General features: G+C 35.5%; 1 protein-coding gene and 1 pseudogene across 2 annotated transcripts in view; one reads left to right on the top strand and one right to left on the bottom strand.

The window, feature by feature from the left end:
- The window catches only part of Trpm7 (transient receptor potential cation channel subfamily M member 7), a 103,054-nt gene that overhangs the window by 7,233 nt on the left and 76,945 nt on the right, over positions 1-18,876 (bottom strand). Inside the window, exons 30-37 of one of the 2 annotated variants that reach the window (XM_026393471.2) lie at positions 9,424-9,491; positions 8,130-8,164; positions 5,813-5,838; positions 3,848-3,898; positions 3,705-3,770; positions 2,913-3,196; positions 2,709-2,791; positions 2,336-2,541 (exon numbers count right to left, since the gene is read on the bottom strand). In XM_026393471.2, coding sequence (XP_026249256.2) covers positions 2,336-2,541; positions 2,709-2,791; positions 2,913-3,196; positions 3,705-3,770; positions 3,848-3,898; positions 5,813-5,838; positions 8,130-8,164; positions 9,424-9,491 — 819 coding nt within the window. Of the gene's footprint in view, positions 1-2,335; positions 2,542-2,708; positions 2,792-2,912; positions 3,197-3,704; positions 3,771-3,847; positions 3,899-5,812; positions 5,839-8,129; positions 8,165-9,423; positions 9,495-18,876 lie in introns of both variants that reach the window. The other variant, XM_026393458.2, reaches the window with a different exon arrangement.
- On the top strand, positions 12,077-17,438 carry LOC113185335 (large ribosomal subunit protein bL17m pseudogene; annotated as a pseudogene).

The following is an 18,876-nucleotide window of genomic DNA, read 5'->3' on the forward strand; positions in this document are numbered from 1 at the left end:
TTATTTTCTTATTTTGAGACATAGTCTCACTAAGTTGCCCAGGCTGGTCTTGAACTTGCAATCCTCCTGAATCAGCTTCCTGAGTAGCTGGGATTATAGGTATATGTTGTCACACTAGGTCACACAGCATTTTAAATGGATGTTTGAAACATCTGAACTAGCAAGAGAAAGTGACTATAAAAATTTTATAGTAATAAAATGTGTTGTAGTTAATTTTATGCAGTTATGACTTAATATCATGTCTTTACATTTACTAAAAATTTCTTACCTTCTTACCTTTTTAAAAATTTTTTATTTTTTTGGTACTGGGGATAGAACCTATGGCCTTGTGCAGCTAGGTAGATAAACACTACCACTGAGCTATATCCCCAGGCGGACAACTTCTTTACATTTGTTTATATTTCTCTTGACTGCATTGGCACCATGTGCACCCTGTATGCATAAATACTGATAAATTCTAGCTCTTTATCATAAATTTGAATATATTTTATGGTAGTAAAATGATAAAATAGACTATTTCCTACAGATATTTTATACATTCATGACATACCTAACATTTTCTTATTTTTTTGGTAACTCTACACTATATGGTTCATCTGTGAATTTTTAAAAATTATCACAAACCTGAAAAAAAGAAATCCATATTTAAGTGGATCTGAATAGTTAAAATTCATGTTGTTTAAGGGTCAATTCAATTGTACTTTGCTCACTGAAAATAATTACCACCCTTTTAATTAAATAAAAATAAAGCAGGAAATTTTGTTTGGTCTCATTTACTTGCAACTTGAAGAAAATTAAGAGATACATACTGAAGAATCTTATTAGAATATTATAAGAATATAGGTGACCTAACTAATAACATAAAAGAGCAAGTTTTTACTATATACACACACCAAGTTAGTAATGTACATAAAATGATGAACTACTGAAAAAGTTATATTTACACAAATTTTCACTGAGCTGAATCAATAAACTGTTTGCTTTTAAATAAATTAAAAAAATATTTTTAGTTGTAGATGGGCACATCACTTTTATTTATTTATTTACTTAAAAAATATATCTTTAGTTGAGGATGGACACAATGCCTTTATTTTATTTATTTATTTTTTTGTGGTGCTGAGGATTGAACCCAGTGCTTCACATCTGTGAGGCATAACCCCAGCCCCTTAAAGATTTACTGAATGATAAACATTCTAGACAATTATTCTTACGTGACTTAAAAATATGATCCGAGTTTACATTTGAAATTAAGGCTGTTCTTTATGAAGAAAAATTATATATGAAAATATTATCCAAGCAGAGGGATGCTAATTGCCTATTTAACTTTCCTTTGACACTGTTGTAAAGCTGAAGAGACATGACTTCAAGCAAAGCTGTTTTCTCACAGCTACAATTTCTTTTTCTTCTTTCACATGTACATCAGAGTTATCTTCTAAAATGGTTGTAAAGAATTTTTTCAAAAATTTTTTTAGTTGTAGATGGACACAATATCTTTATTTTTATTTATTTATTTTTATGTGGTGCTGAGGATCGAACCCAGGGCCTCATACGTGCGAGGCAAGTGCTCTACCACTGATGTACAACCCCAGCGAGGAATTTTTCATACCCTGTTTATACACTGTTCTACCACCCACCAAGTGCTGGAATATATTTTCCTTCCCTTGAATCCTAGATGCCCTTATAACCTGCCTTGAGTGCTGGGCTTGGTGGTGCTTGCCTGTAATCTCAGTGACTTGGGAGGCGGAGGCAGGAGAATCTCCAAGCTCAAAACCAGCTTTAGCAACTTAGCAAGTACCTAAGCAATTTAATGAGACCCTGCCTCAAAATAAGAAATAAAAAGGGCTGGGGATGTAGCTCAGTGGTAAAATACTTCTGGGTTCAATCTCCAGTAATAAAAACAACAATGACAATAACAACAAAAGACTTGCCTTGACCAGGAAAATGTGAAGCAAGAGATGTGGGCCTAGCCCTAAGTATTTCTACTTTCTCCCTAACAGAAAACAATTGCCGTGTAAAAAGTCCAAATACCTGAAACTACCATGCTATGTGAGAAAGCCCAAGCTACTTAGCCATGTGGAGAGACCACTTGGGAAACTGAGAAATTCAGCTGATGAAATACTAAAGGCTGCATATGCTTATCAAAATGTTTTACCTTTATAACAATTAAGATAGCCAAACTTCATTATTCAAAGCCCTGATGGCCATATTCTACTGCTGACTGACTTATTTTATAGCTTCTATCAATCTAAGATTTTTAATTAGCAGATTCAATAACACATAAATAGGTAAAAACCTATTAAACAATTTCACCTTAGCAATATTTTAATAAACTTACCTTGTAAATCAAGTACCAGCAATTCCCCTCTGGTATATTCATAAGTCCAGTGGCTAAAGGCTAGCATGATCTCTTCTAATGTATTAGTTGGAATAATCTCATCGCCATTATTATTGTTGTATTTTCTAAATTCTCCAGTCATACATTCTTCCACAGCAAACCACTGTCCTGCTGAATGGCAATACAGCAGGAAAACTTCAAGGAACCTTACGAAAAACAGTTACAGATATTACTACCAGTTTGGTTAAGAAAATTCTAATTGATCTGGATCATGAATAAATTATTTAACATTAATAATGAAGGTCAAGAAACTGATAGCCACATAATTCTAAAATATTACAGAAAAATATCATAGAAAAATGTAAAGGTTTACCTTGGAGAATATGGTATGGATTTGGGTTTCATTTGATTGAAGGCAAATGTGAGTTTCTGTGCTGCTCTCTGTTGTTGAATTTCCTAAAGAAGAAGGGATACCTCTTGATTAATATTTAAACTAAAAATGGATTTTGCTTATTCACTCTAGAAGTGAAAAAACAAAGTTCTTACATTACACAGTTATATATTCACTGATACTTACTCTGAGACAGAGATGCAGAACTGTATCCTCTTTATAAATACTTGACCATGTGTTAACCACCTCAGGAAGAAAAGATTTAATAATATAAAGATGCCCTGATTTGAGGATATCATGTTCTGACCAGGTACACTGAACTTTAACAGCTCTTCGTAAACCTCCTCCCATCTCCTCTTTACTTAAAAACTCTATTTTGGCACAGAGGCCTAGTTGTGACCAAGAAGACATGCTGTTATTTAATATGTTGGGTGAACTCTCTTCCAATCGGTACACCGTGACAGGCTCACCTGCAACGTGAATGGACAGAGTTTAAAATCAAATTATGAGTCCTTAAAAATGACAAAGTAGAATAAAAATTTGCAGGTATCTTTGGGTAAGGAAGGAATAAATACAAGATAAAATGAAAGAAGTATAGTTTTTTAGAAGTTTAGTATGATGAATGATAGGAAATCAATATTCTTCCTTAATATCTCTGAATTCATGTATAAAGACAAAATATTTTTCAAATAATGAACATTTTAAAGATAAACTTAGAGAAAGCAACTGAAATTCTAAACATCTCGGAGTTAAATTTTAGGAGGAAGTTAGAGCTATCTGTTCCACAGATCCTGTGATATAAATTTATCTATGCTTTTGTTATTAGGCAGTGGATAAAGAACTTTCCTGAATTACAGTACACCTTTCTTTGTGGGTATACCAGTAATAGAAAAATTAAAAACTTCTAATGTTTTTTTCTACTTAAGAAATCAGTGAAAAATTTACTTTCCCTTTCATCTCCTTATTTTTGAGATTTACCTCTTGGAGGCACAGGTGTGAATGGAATGCTCTGGGATAATCTCATCAAGTTATTTCTTTCCACAGCTGCATAAAAATAAGAGAAATAATGAAATCTCTAAAAGTTCACAATATTACTAAATTTTGTCTTTTATATTACTGACCTGAATAATAATAATTTGTATCCATGACAGGCTTAAATGGAGAAGCAAGACCTAAAATGCAAATACATAAATGAGACTATTTTTAAAAGTACTAGTGCAACATTATTTTTTGTTCAGACATTTTCATATAATACCCTATATATCCTTTATGTAACCTCTCCTCATAAAAATGGAAAAAAATAAGTAAAGAAATATGACCATTATGTGCCTTATTTCCCCATTATGCCAGATTAGATGGTTACTATACACCAGACACCTGAAAGGGAAGAAGTGCGTGATGCTTCACATTCTCTTGCCACAAACTGTACTCTTCCAATTCCTCCCACTCAAAAAAGAGTTTTTATTTGTGACTTTTGGGGTTTGAGGTATGTAACCATGTAACCATTTTAGCAAGTCCGTCATGAGAAGATGAACTTCAGGAATGTGAAATACATTTCTCCAGAGAGACACTCTCATCTCTAGATTTTCTGAAGTTTTCACTTTTAAATGGAACAAGAAGATGCAAAGGTATGAAAGTATTAAACTGAACACTACATTTGGGAAATGACTTAATATGAACTGAACTAATTTATATTCATCACAATGACCTTAAGTGTTTTAAATTCCTCAGTGGGTACAGAGACCTTAGTCCAAATTATTTCTAATTCTGTAAGTATGTGTCATCATGATTGATTCTCTACAAGTGATTTGAATATGCAGCCAAGATTACAAATTAATGAGCAAGAGTATAAGCATACCTGAAGGAGGTGAAGCTACAGAAGCAAGGAATATCAACTTGTTAAGAGCCTAATATGCCACACTAGAAAGCAAATAGATTTTATTGACTGACAGCGAGAAAAATATGGAGCAGAAGAATGACAAAATGAGATCTTTTAGAAAAAACATTTTGGTGGTAGAACACAGGCTAGAAGTAAAACTAAAAGCAGGGAGCCCAAAATGGTATAACCATCTTGAAAACCTATTTGGCAGTAACTACTAAATATGAACATAGTACATACCCTACAACCCAGCAATTCCACCCCTAGGCATGTAACCAGCAGAAAGGAGTACTTATGTTTACCAAACAATATGAACAAAAATGCTCATAATGACAGAAATCAGAACAGCCATATACTGGGAGCTACTAAAATGCTCATCAAATATTAGAATGGATAAATTTAATATACTCACATAAGGAAATACATGAAGTACCAAGAATGTACAAATTACCACAATTCACCCCTACATTGATAAATTTCATAAAAATAACTAGAAGCCAGACATACACAAATATTACATATTGTATGATTCCACATATATGTATGTGTGTGTATATATATATATATACACACACACACACAGTGTGCACGCACATACATTTACACACACACACACACAACATGACTTCACTGTGTTAATACAGGGGTTGTAATAAGAAGCCAGAAAAGAGCTGGGATATTGACAATATTCTGTTTTTTTGGGTGTTGATTACATGGGTATACTCTTTTTATGAGAATTCCATGAGGGTTTACTGAATTATTCTTAATGCATATTTATACTAAAAATGATAGTCTAAACTGAAGACACAGTAGGATATGCAGTGGAGGATGGATTCTAGAAATACTTAAGAGGTAAATGCAATAGCACACGATTAGAAGTGCAAAGTCAAAGCAGTAAATTATAACTTCCTCAAGTTTCACATATCTGACTTAAAGAATTTACTAGAACAATGAACAGTAGAGAAGAAACAGTCTGAGCAATAGGGATAAAAGAGTGGTAGTGACAGAAAACAGATCATTGTTTATTGGTTTGTTTGCAAAACATCTGTATTAATGAGAAACTCCTGGGAAAAATTTTCTAGCTACCTTGGCTTTTTTGAACTTGGATGTCTAAAATCTCTTGCTTAGGGTAATAGGGTCACAAATGACTTTAATAGGTCATATATGACTTTCAATTTTTCTTATTAAATTTACCACATAGACTCACCATTTAATGTTCCTTCCTCAGATGGCCTAAAAAAAAAAAACAATAAAAAGCATAATATAAAGCTGTGTCACATTTTAGTTCTGGCTACTATTCAATTTTTCTATTTTACAGGACTATCACGAGTATTCTGACATTTGGATTCACATTCATTTGAATATTTGCCATTTTCCCTTAGTCAACTATTAATTCATACATAGATATGTATATATCCATATGCATCTACTATTGTATCGATTACTTGCTTTTTAAAATATATTTTTTTACTTGTTATTAGTTATACATGATAGTAGAATGTATTCTGACATATTTTGTACATATATGGAGTATAACTTTTCTCATTCTTCTGGTTGTACATGATGTAGAATTACATTGTTGTGTAATCATATATTCACATAGAATATTAATGTCCAATTCATTCTATCTTTCCTGTTCTCATTCCTCCTCCCTTCCCTTCATTCCCTGTTGTCTAATCCAAAGTACTACTATTCTTCCTACCCCTTCCTTATTGTGAGTTAGTTTATTGATAAATTGTATCTCCAGTTTATGCCTATATAAACACCATTCCTAGTTTAGTGTCAAACTGAAAGTAAGATATTAAGAAAGTAAAATATTTCATGACTTCTGTATTTGTGGGAGATTCATAACACTGTGATAACAATGTCTTGAAATGACTTTCCAGGATTCTAAAAATACTTCAATAGTACTGATGGGAAAGGAACTCAAGAGAAGAGTAATAGATGTCATTCGGCAGAATTCAATTTCAAATGTCAATTTTTTGTACAATCTTCAAAATATTTTTAATAACAATGCCTATTTGCAACAAGTGGAAGTTCTTTTTTTAAAAAAAATTTTTAAAATTATAGATGGACACCATACCTTTATTTATTTTTATGTAGTGCTGAGGATCGAACCCAGTGCCTCACATGTGTGAGGCAGGCATTTTGCCACAGAGCCACAACCCCATCCCCAAGTGGAAGTTCTTTTAATTTCAAGGATTCTAATGCAAAATAAGAGACCCACATATAGTTGAAAGAAGAGTGGAATGAGAACAGAAAAATGGGTTCCACGCTTTGCTCTACCCATATATACAGCTATGCAGCCTTGCTCATGACAGAAAGGACAAGATCCAAAAGGATCTCGGGAGTAAAGGGCTTATGGCAGCCTCTCTTTCCAGTTTTCATATTCCATCCAATCTTAAAGATTGATTTTTACCTTAATAGCATATAACTATTCGCTTATAGGAATTATTTTGACACAAGCATTATCCCTTTGCCTGCTGCTAATAACCACTCTTTTTCTTAGCACTACAAAAGTCAAACTCCAACCTTTTGGATACTTCTCTGGGTCAACTGTGTTAGACAGTATTTCCTTATTAAGACACCAGAATTCAGATCAACTTCCAGTCACCTATTCTGTATTTATATCCTGTGTCTTTGATTATAAAAGATAACAGTCCCTGAAGAGGTCTGAATGAAGGTAGGTCTTCTAAATGCCACTCAGGGCTAGGCTACTCAAACATTTTGAAGAGCTGCTTACCTATGTAGCACATGGTTTATTTTCTTCTCTATATATTCACAACCATTTCAGATTCTTACTGGAATGTATAATTTCTTCAAATTGGCTTCCCTTCTCAAGTGGTCTGTATCAGAGAGTTAACTCTCCATGCTTCCAGGATCAAATTAGTGTCAAAAAAAGACTTTAAAAATTTGCTTAGAAAACCTAAAATACTACTTCCTAGTTAGGCACACAGAAGTTATCTTTGATTCTTTTTTATCCTTAAGTTTTATCTGTAGTAAAAAATTTCACTTTCCAAGGACAGTTATCTGTCAGGTTTCCTTTTGTTTCCACCTTTTGATTCTGGATTACCTATCAGCTTTTTAGTGAATCTTCCTATATACAGGCTCTCTAATGTAAACTGTGTATTACTGCTCTAATCATCGAAGTATTTTCCAAAAGAAACTGCAAAGTTTGATTAGAATGATGGACAGAGAAGTTAATCACATATAAAACTTAAGTACTGAACTTCAACAAATTTATTCAAGAACAAGTTGGAAACAAGACTAAGTATAAAATCATGGATGGTAGGGCACTTACACAGCATGTGTGAGGAGGCCCTGGGTCCAATCCCCAGTATTAAAAAAAATCAGGTCAAAATTGTTTCACTATTAGGAAGATTTAGTAGAATGTAATTATAAAGTATAACTATATGTTTCCCAATCTTATCTATATAAAGATATGAGATGCTAGAATAATCATCACCTATAAATAAAGGAGCATTAAAGAGATAATGCAAAGAGCTGAAAAAAGGATTACTTACATTTCTCTGTTTGATGGTCTATCTTGTAACCAATCCTGTAGTTAAAAACAAACACAAACAAAAACTCAAAAACCAAAAATCTCTAGATGAAACATAACTGCTTAACACTTTTGTTTCTTAAAGTATGTTTCAAGAATGAAGGGTTAAAAATTCAATATGAAGTCCTTGTGTCATATAAATGAACTTATAAGACAATAAATGTATATAACTACCATAAGGTGAAATAAAGAATTTCAGGAGTCTTATTTCCACAGTATAGTTTTTCTAGTTCTACAAATTGTTTGATGACAATCTTACTGTAACAAAATATACATTTCTTTCTATGATTCTAAAAATAATGTGCCCCTTGCCAAAAGAATATCAAAGTACAAACAGAAAAATTAAAATCATGCAAACAATGAAATTCAAAAACAATTGCTAATGATATATAGGCATTTTATCTTAGCCTTCTTTGTATATATAATGGTTTTTATCCAGCAGATTTGGTGATGTTTCTAGGTATAAATATTTTTATTTCTCTAGTTTGGATCCTGAATTTGAATTTTTACATATTCCAAGTCCTTTATAGTTCTTCAAATTTTGTCTACTCCGAGTCAAATAGATACACTTCCCATGTATCTTCACATGTCTTGAAATATGTTCCTTTATGCCTTTTAACCACTTTAGATGCAGTTATTTTATTATCTACAACCCAAAACACTACTATTGTTATTAGGTGTCTAATACTGTTAATATAAATTTCTAATTTGGTCATCTTCAAGGGGACTTTGTTGCAATAGCATGCAGTTTAGGTTCAGGATGTTTTTCTCCAAAAAGGAGGATCTGTTACTGTGAAAATCCATCGGCCAACTCCTTTCCATTGATGTAAATTTGTTTAATAACATGATTTTTAGCAACACAATCTATCAAGTTAATATTTTATATTAACACTGCTTTCTTCATATCTGACTATAAAAGAAATTTGTATTTCTCCTAAGCTATTTGTTTTGGATATCAGATGTCTTACTTTTAAAGGGAATTTGCAAAATCAAATGGCTAGGAATAAGCTCATGAAATTATTTTTTTTAACTCAAACAAAAAGGTCCAGCCTTTCTTTCTTCTGCAAAAATTTTTCCTGACTATACACTACAAAAGAAATTTTCTCTATAACTGCCACTAAACATTGATGTAAGTTTTCAAAGGTAAATTTTCCTTGAAATTTTCATAATTTCATATAGAACAGTACCACCAATTAACTTTTCTTTAATAAATATGTATTCATTTACATGTATTTGTTTCATAGAAATCTACAAACCGGTAGTAAAGCTGCTTTGGAATCTACATCCTGAGTATCTTCTGTAGATGGTCTTCTACCACTGCTTTCTACTGAAAGAAATTTAGAAAAGATAAAAACTCAAACAACTAAAATTTAAAAAATATTGACTAATCAAATGAAAAGTGTTTCTAGGTATGCTATATATAATCTTCATAAAATAATTTATTACCAACACTATGGAACACAAGAGTTGTACAAGGCTCAACAAACCCCCAAATTATTCAATTTATTTTGAGTATTCAAATTTATGTGTTGCAGGGCTGGGGAGATAGCTCAATTGGTAGAGTGCTTGCCTTCCATGCACAAGGCCCTGGGTTCAATCTCCAGCACCACACACACACCAAACAAACAAACAAAAAGAAGTGTACAAATTTATGTGTTGCAAAAAAAAGTATGAGTAAAAGTCTTTCACTCTTGTTCCATATTACCTTCACTAGAGAAGTCAAGAAACTCCTACTAGTAGATATTTGGTCTGTTTCCAATTTCTTGCTATAACAAAGACTGTTACAATGAATATCCACCCCCCCAAGTGACTGAAGATGACACCCTGGAGATCCTGAAGGCACCTAGAACTTGCCCACTTCCCCATGAGACAGAATGAAATAACTGAAGAGCAGATGCAAATAAAGGTGTGACGGGTGACGGTGGGAGAATGGTGAAGTTCAATAGTGGACAGAGACTTGGAACAACCTAGAGACTTCGTATGGTTGAACAAGGTAAAACAAAGCACCCAGGATGGGAAGTGGGAGGATGGGTGAATGAGGCAGAGGCCCAGTGAGCACCATACTCAGGAATAGTCACCTGGTAGAAATACAGTCAATGCACTTGGGATCTGCACGGCAAACTGGCTCTGGAAGTTCTCTACACTTCATAGCATATTCTCCTGGTGCTGTAATAGGTAGTCATCTTGAGAAGGTCTTATCTGAGCATATTGCTTAGTCAAAGCCTCTTGCATTTTTCCGTCTTTAGTTCCCATGTCAATATTACTACAGTAGCTCAGTGGGGAGATGCCCTAAGTGTCAGTTTGGTCCAGGGACAGAGCCTCTGATATAAACTGTTTTGAGAATTCTATGCAGTGAAAAATTGGACTGCTATGCTTAAAGGACAGAGGAAACACATGAGAACAAGATGTTTCCCCTTTAAAACTAGCACTTTGGGAAGCCAGCTGTAGGAATCTAGGGAACATGATTTTGTTTGGGAGCAAGGGAGCCAAGTCTCAGGAACACCATAGTTAAGGGGAGTGGACTACACTGAGTCCACTGTCAACTCCCCCAGCACAGAGAGCAAGATCTCCATAGATTCTCCCTATTCAAAAGAGTGCAGCACAAAAAGCGCCAGAGTCATTTGACATAATACAGAACCTGTCAGCACTGCCCTTGGAGTGCACAATGCAAAAGACACCAGAGGGAACCTGTGCCAGACGAATTTCACTCCATGCTCCATTGACATTCTATAACCTTGGCATCTGCCCCATTCTTGGAGTGTGCAACACAAGTAATTCCAGAGTAAATCTTTCCTGGGGAGGTCTGAGTTTCACCTTAGTTTATTTTAGTATGTAGGCTAGCTGAGAGATATTCCAACTGGCTCCTGTCAGAAACCATTCACACCGAAAGCCTGGCACCAAAAAGGAAAGGAGGAGACAAAAATTCTCAGACTGAAGTTCTTGTATAGGCTGCAGGTAATCTGCTCTTACCTGCACAATCTGTGCATACCAACAGGGAGCAAGTTATTAATGTTTTAACCACTATTTTTCCTTTGTGTATATATATTTTCTCTTTCTCTGTGTCTGGAACTGAAGATTCAACCCAGGGGTGCTTTACTACTGGGCTATATCTCCAGTCCTTTTTATTTTGGACAGGTTCTAAGCTGTCCAGGTTGGCCTTGAACTTGTGATCCTCCTGCATTATCCCCACCAAATTGCTGAGACTACAAGCATGCACAGCATACCTAGCTTCTCTCTTTTTTTTCTTTTTAAGTTGTAGATGGACACAACACCTTCATTTCACCCACTTATTTCTTATGTGGTACTAAGAATCAAACACTAGTGCCTCATGTGTGGTAGTTCCACCACTGAGCTACAACCCCAGCCCTCTCTTCTCTTTAAAAATTTAATTTTTGTCTTTTATTTTTTCCACTTATCTATATTTACCCTGCTTTCCTCTTTTCGCTTTAAACTTTTATTAGTTTTTCTTCTTTTTTCTTTTTTTAAATTAACTGTACTTAATTAACTTTTTAGTTTATTTGATAGTATTTTTGCCCCTTTTGTTTCTTGCTGTTGGTGCTATGGTTGTTTTTAATTTGGTTTTTACTTTATTTCTCTATTTTGTTGCTGTTGTCACATTTACTTTCTTTTTTTCATGAAGTGCTAGGGATTAAATGTGGTACTTTTAGCATGTTGGGTGGGTGCTCTGCAGTTGAGCCACACTTCCAGCTCCCCTCAGAGAAACTGCACCTTACTCCTGCCATAACCTAGTCCTGCTCGAACCTTGGTGGATCCTTCAATTTATTACAAAAAAAGGCAGGGGGAGAAGACAACCAGCGATTAATCCAGCTCCAAGTAGGTATGGCAGGGAGCTTGAAGTCCCACTCCTGATCATTCACTCCCATATCAAGAGCAGAGAGGAATAACACAATGGTTGTGGACAATGAATCTACAGGGAGCCTTCAGCATAACTCATCCCCATACCCTACCAGACCACACATTGCTGACAAGACTGAAGGAGTAACCAGGGGGCCCACCCCAATCATTCTGCAGTTTCTGTCGCACCTGCCTGAACTACTAGAGGGATCAGTCTTGAGAGACCTACAAGAGAAAACAGGTTATCTGAGGCTCTGTAACAGTACACATTGTGTCAAAACCCACAAACCATAGCCAAGAAAGCTACAGGGAAACTAACCTATTAAGTCAAACTGGAATTAGACGCAAAACTGTATAACCAACTGGTATCCCAGGGCACATTGTCCAGAGAAGGCTACTAATAAGAAGGCCCTCGTATAAAAGTGGAAGAGACATCCATTTCAACAGAAAGGAAAAATCTCAACACAGAAACAAAAGAAATATGAAAAAGTAAGGTAACATGACCCTTCGTAAAGTTATACTCTAGTAACTAATTCTAACAGCAGCAAAGTGGACAAAGAACTCAAAAAGAATGACTTTTAAAAAGCTTACTGGGCATGGTGGCACATGCCTATAATCCCAGTGACTTGGAAGGGTGAGGCAGGAAGATTGTGATTTCAAGGCCAACACTGGAAACTTAGCAAGACCCTGCTTTGAATTAAAAAAATAAATAAATAAAAAGGGCTGAGGATGTAGTCCAGTGGAACAGCACTATTGGTGCAATCTCCAGTATTGGGGGAAAAGAGCTCAATGAATTCTGAGAGGACATGAATAAACAGCTGAATGAACTAAGGAAGGCAATGCAAGACATGAATGTGCAAGTCAATACGATACACAATTTGAAAAAGAACCAAACAAATAAATTGAAAGCACAAATTAAGTCAAATTAACTCAGTTGAAAGTATCACTAGCAGACCAGATCAAATGAAGAAAGAATACCAGAACCTGAAGACAAGGTTGAAGAATTATCACATTCAGACAGTAATAAAGAGAAAAAAGAGGGAATGAAGGGAACATACAAGGTCTCTGGGACACTACTAAAAGACCAAACATGTATAACTAGAATAGACAAGAGAGAAGAACTATAAAGGCTGAAGGCCTGGAAAACCCATTTTGTGAGGGTTGTGGCTCAGAGGAAGAGCGCTTGCCTAGCATGCGTGAGGCACTGGGTTCAATCCTCAGCATCACATAAAAATAAAAGGTACTGTGTTCACCTACAACTGAAAAATGAATGTTAAAAAAAAATCTTGTGAAATAACAATGGAAAGTTTCCCAAAATCTTGGAAAACACATGGACATTCAGGTTCAGGAGGCATTTAGAACTCCAAATAGACACAACCAGAAAGAACTTTTGCACAATGTTATAAACTGCCAAAAGTACAGATCAAAGAAAGAATATTAAAAACTATAAAAGAGGAGTACCAAGTTACATTTCAAGGCAAACCCATTAGAATAACAGATTTCTCTGCAAAAATTCTAAAGGCTAGGAGAGCATGAAATGAGGTATTTTAAGTCATAAAAGAAAATAACTGCCAACTTAGATTTGTTATAACCAGAAAAGTTATCCTTCAGAATTGGATGAAAATAAAGATCTTCCATAATAAGCATAAACTAAGGGAATTCATGACTATTAAATCAGCATTACAGAATATACCTACACTCACAAGAGGAAGAAAGATAAACATGATCATGACAGCAGAGAAAGAATAAATCTTAGTAGCAGTGTAGATAAACAAACGAGAATTAGGAAAGAATAAAACATTAGAAATATAGAAAACCCTCAAACATCTAAGATGAAAAACAGAGGAAGATACAAACAAAATATTCAAAACAACCAGAAAAAAAAATAATAAAACAACAGGAACAAGTTCGTGCTTGCCTTTCAATAATAACCATGAATGCAAGTGGTCTTAAATTCAATAATTAAAAGATGTAGACTGGCTGATTGGATTAAAAACCAAGGCCCAACAATTCGCCTACAAGACACTCACCTTACTGGCAAAGACATACACAAACAGAAAGTGAAAGGACAAAAATGATTTTTAAGTAAATGGAATTCTAAAGGAAGTAAGATGAGTAATACTCACATCTGACAAAACAGACTTTAAGCAAAAATCAGAAGAATCAAAGAAGGTCACCATGTACTGATAAAGGGAACAATTCATTAAAAAGACATAATACAACAATAGTGGATGACTTCAATACCTTGCTCTCACCAACAGATATCCAAACAAAAAAATAATAAAAAAAGTTAAATTACACTAATGATCAAATTCTTAACTGACACCTCCAAAATACTTTATCCAACAGCTAAAACAGATCATATATTAGGCCATAAAGCAAGGCCTAACAAATTTGAAAAAATTAATAAATTTCTTGCAGCTTATTACATCATAATGGAATGAGACTTAAAAAAACCAAGAGATATTATAGAAACACATGGAGATTTAACAACACTTTTGAACAAACGGTGGGTCACTGAAGACAAGAAAATTAAAAAACCCTTTGAAGCATAGCTGGGGTGATGGAGGCCCAGGCAGGAGGATGGCAAGTTTGAGGCCAAACTGGTCAACTTACTGAGACCTTGTCTCAAAATTAAAAAGGATAAAGACATAGTTCAGTGCTTGCCTGGCATGTGTAAGACTCTGGGCTCAACCTAGTAGTCTAAGGAAACAGAACAAATTAAAACAATACAACCCTAGAATATGCAGTACATAGCAAAAGCAGAATGAAAAGGAGTTCATTCAACTACATTGAGAGAGAGAGAGAGAGAGAGAGAGAGAGAGAGAGAGAGAGAGAGAGATAGATAGATAGATAGATAGGGGGTGGATATAACAAGTAAATAAACTAACCTAATGATATATCTCAAGGTCTTAGAAAAGCAGGAACAAACTAAACCCAAAATCAATAGAAAGAAATAATAAAGACCAGGACAGAAATAGATAAACAGAAACTAAAACAATACAATGGGTAAATGAAACAAAGAGATGGTTCTTCAAAAAGAGCAACAAAATTGACAAATTCTTAGTTAAACTAATCAACGTAAGAAGACACAAATAAGGAGAGAGGGGGGGAGGGAGGGAAAGGGGGGAGGGAGGGGGGGAGAGAGAGGGAGAGAGAGGGGGGGGAGAGAGAGGGGGAGAGAGAGGGGGAGAGAGGGGGAGAGAGAGGGGGAGAGAGGGGGAGAGAGGGGGGAGAGAGGGGGAGAGAGGGGGGGAGAGAGGGGGGGAGAGAGAGGGGGAGAGAGAGGGGGGGAGAGAGAGTGGGGGAGAGAGAGGGGGAGAGAGAGGGGGGGAGAGAGAGGGGGGGAGAGAGAGTGGGGGAGAGAGAGTGGGGGAGAGAGAGGGGGGTGAGAGAGGGGGAGAGAGTGGGTGAGAGTATGTGTATGTATGTGTGTGTATGTCTCACACACACATTTTTTATGCCATTCTAGTGACAGAACCTAAGGACTCATGCATGCTAGGGAAGCATTCTACCACTGAGTTATATCCCCCAAGCTATACTCCCAGTCCCAGAAAAAGGGTATTAAAACAGATATTAATGAAATTCATAGGATCATTAGGGATTGTTTTAAAAATGATACATCAAAAAGACAGAAAATCTAGAGGAATGGGTAAATTTATGTACATATAAAAACCTACCAAAATTGAACCAAGAGGATACAAAATTCCTCAACAGATCCATAATTACATCCACCTACTCTAGCCACACCCTACCCACCCAAGTAACCACCCAGTTAACCCCTATCAGCATCTTAATGCATTGATTAACTTAAGGCTCTCATAACCCAATTACTTCATCTATAAATTTTCTTGCATTGTCTCACAAATGAGTTTTTAGGGGCCACCTCATATCTAAACAGTAACAAGGACCTAGAAATAAACTCATACAATAATAGCCAACTGATACTTGAAAAAGATGCAAACATACACTGGAGAAAGAGATAGCCTCTTCAACAAATGGTGTTAGGAAAACTGGATACCCACATACAAAAGACCAAAACTAGACTCTTATCTCTCATCCTGTACAAAAAACAACTCAAAAATGGAACTAATATCTTAAAGTAAGATCTGAAACTCTGAAACTCTCAAAAAATCAAAAACACTTCAAGATATTGGCATAGGCAACAATTTGCTGTATAGGACTCTAATGGCTAAGGGAACAAAATAAGAACTGACAAATGGTATTACATCATATTAACAAGCTTCTGTATAGCAAAGGAAAAAAAAAATCACCAGAGTGACAAAATAATCTACAGAATGGGAGAAAATCTTTGCCAGTTATTCATCTGATAGAGGATTAATGTAAAACATACGTAAAGAATGCAAAACAAAACAAAATGGGCTGGGATTTTGGATCAGTGTTAGAGCATTTGCCTAATATGTATGGGGCACTGGGTTCGATTCTCAGCACCACATAAAAATAAATGAATAAAGACATAATAATCAATGTCTAAAAAAATTTAAAACAAAAACAAAAGTGATCTAGTCAACGAGCTAATTATCTGAGTAGACACTTCTCAAAAGAAATACAAATAAATGGTCAGTATATGAAAAAATGCTATCTTTAACCACAAGGAAAATGTAAATCAAAACCACATTGAGATTCCATCTCACTTGTTATGATTATTATAAAAACAAAAAACAAAATAAATGTTGGCAAGGATATGGGGGAAAAAGGAACCCTTATACATGATGGGTGGGAATATAAATTAGTACAGTCATTATGGAAAACAATACGGTGGCTCCTCAAAAAATTGAACTACCATTTGATCCAGCTATATCATTCCTGGGTGTCTGTCTCAAGGAAATAATGACAGCATGTAAAAGAGGTATCTGGGGAGAAGGGGGAAAATGTGGCTAGCTGTGTTGCCACTATCTCCAATGGCAGTGTATTTTGCTGCCTGGGCCTTGGCCAGAGTCCCACACCCACCTTTTGTGAAACCTGCTCACAGGACTAGCGACACACAAATGAATGAATCCAGGTGTCATGGGTGCGTGTGGACAAGATGAGGGGCTACAGTGAGGAGTTCATTGACTAGGGGAAGCTGAGAGACACCAACAAATGAGCTATGAGCATGGCTGACTTCTGGCTCATGGAAAAGGACTTGATCCCAAAGCAGTTTAAGTACTGACGCCTCAATTTCAAGATCAGAATGGGGGATACACAAGAATGCTGCTGCAGATCCCAAACAGGATCAGGTCAAGATGGCAGTGATCAAATATAAAGGGAACTGTCTCTCACCCCTGCCTCTACCTCACAGAGACAGCAACCTTAAGACCTAAACCAGTTGCTTCACGATCTGTAGCAGGACCTCTACCAGAACCAGGAAGCAAGCCTCAGCAGCTCCCAAACAGCTCAACTACCAAGGGTCTAACTGGAGCAGGAAGGTCTGTGACTCTCTTCAGTTCCTGTGATCACAGGCCTTTGGAATTCTTTTAATGTATGAGAAGAACTGGAACTAGAATTGTAAAATGGACAGTCTTAATGGGGCCCAGAACCTTCTGGGGAGCCACATAGCCCTCTCTTTATATAGTAGATAAAATTCCTTACATGAATACAGGTAAATTGATCTTTCTGTCTTCCCCTAGGATTTCTAGAAAATAATAAGCTGTCATCTGGGATAATAAATTTATGGATAATTATAATAGCCAAGATATGGGGGCCATTAATAAATGAATGGATAAAGAATATATGGTACTACAAGATATCAAGTTAATAAGCAAAATAAGCCAGACACAAAAAGACAAGTATCTAATGTTTACTCTCAAATGTCTCAGGTATATTAGAAGACTCAAGGAAAACCTTTTCAATATAGTGATAATGTCAGAATATATTATACTCTGAATAATTTGAAGAAATTTAGTAAAATACCAGAGAATCCAGGTTGTTGACTAACCAAAACTATGATATACTGGTTGGAAAGGGTAAAAATATATTTGTATGTTTTTGGGGAACAGATAATAGGAAAACAAAGTTCAGTCCTTGTCTTGTTTAGAACATCAATAGATGTGGCCTAAAACTGAAATGTGAGGATAAAGCATTACAAGAATGCAAACTTTAGAAATAATATCCACTTAAAGTACCATGGACACAATTACTTTTCCCCTCTTTACTTTCCTATCATTTGTTTTACTTGCTTTATTGCTCTCACTAGAATATAAAATATAAAAAGTAGCAGCCAGAATCTTTGTCTTGTTTTCCATCATGGGCTTTTAGTATTTCATTAAGAAATATGATGAATGGGATAAATTTTGCACATAACCTTTACTGACATTAAGAAACTTCCTTCTATTTTTATGTTACCATGAATAGACAATTTTATCAAATGGCTTTTTTGAAGCTCTTGATATGAGCTTATGACTTTCCTCCTTTTATCTACGATCATGCATCATAGTAATCATACTTCTGAATGTTAAATCAACTTGCATTCCTGGAATAAACCCAACTTGGTCATGATATACTGGTAAATTTAGTATATCAAAAAAGAATGAGCTAGGCATGGTGGTGCATGCTTGTAATCCCAGTGGCTTGGGAGGCTGAGACAGGATGATCGCGGGTTCAAAGCCAGCCTCAGCAAAAGTGAAGCCCTAAGCAACTTAGTGAGACCTTGTCTCTAAATAAAATACTAAATAGGGCTGGGGATGTGGCTCAGTGGTTGAGTGTCCCTGAGTTCAATCCCTAGTCCACCCCCACTCCAAAAAAAAAAGTGATGATAAGGGGTAACTTTTATAATCATTCAACTTGTCAATTTTAGAGATACACACACACACACACACACACACACACACACAAAATTTTGACTCAAAAAATAA

This window comes from Urocitellus parryii, chromosome 6, assembly GCF_045843805.1.
Source record: "Urocitellus parryii isolate mUroPar1 chromosome 6, mUroPar1.hap1, whole genome shotgun sequence".
Classification (NCBI taxonomy): domain Eukaryota; kingdom Metazoa; phylum Chordata; class Mammalia; order Rodentia; family Sciuridae; genus Urocitellus; species Urocitellus parryii.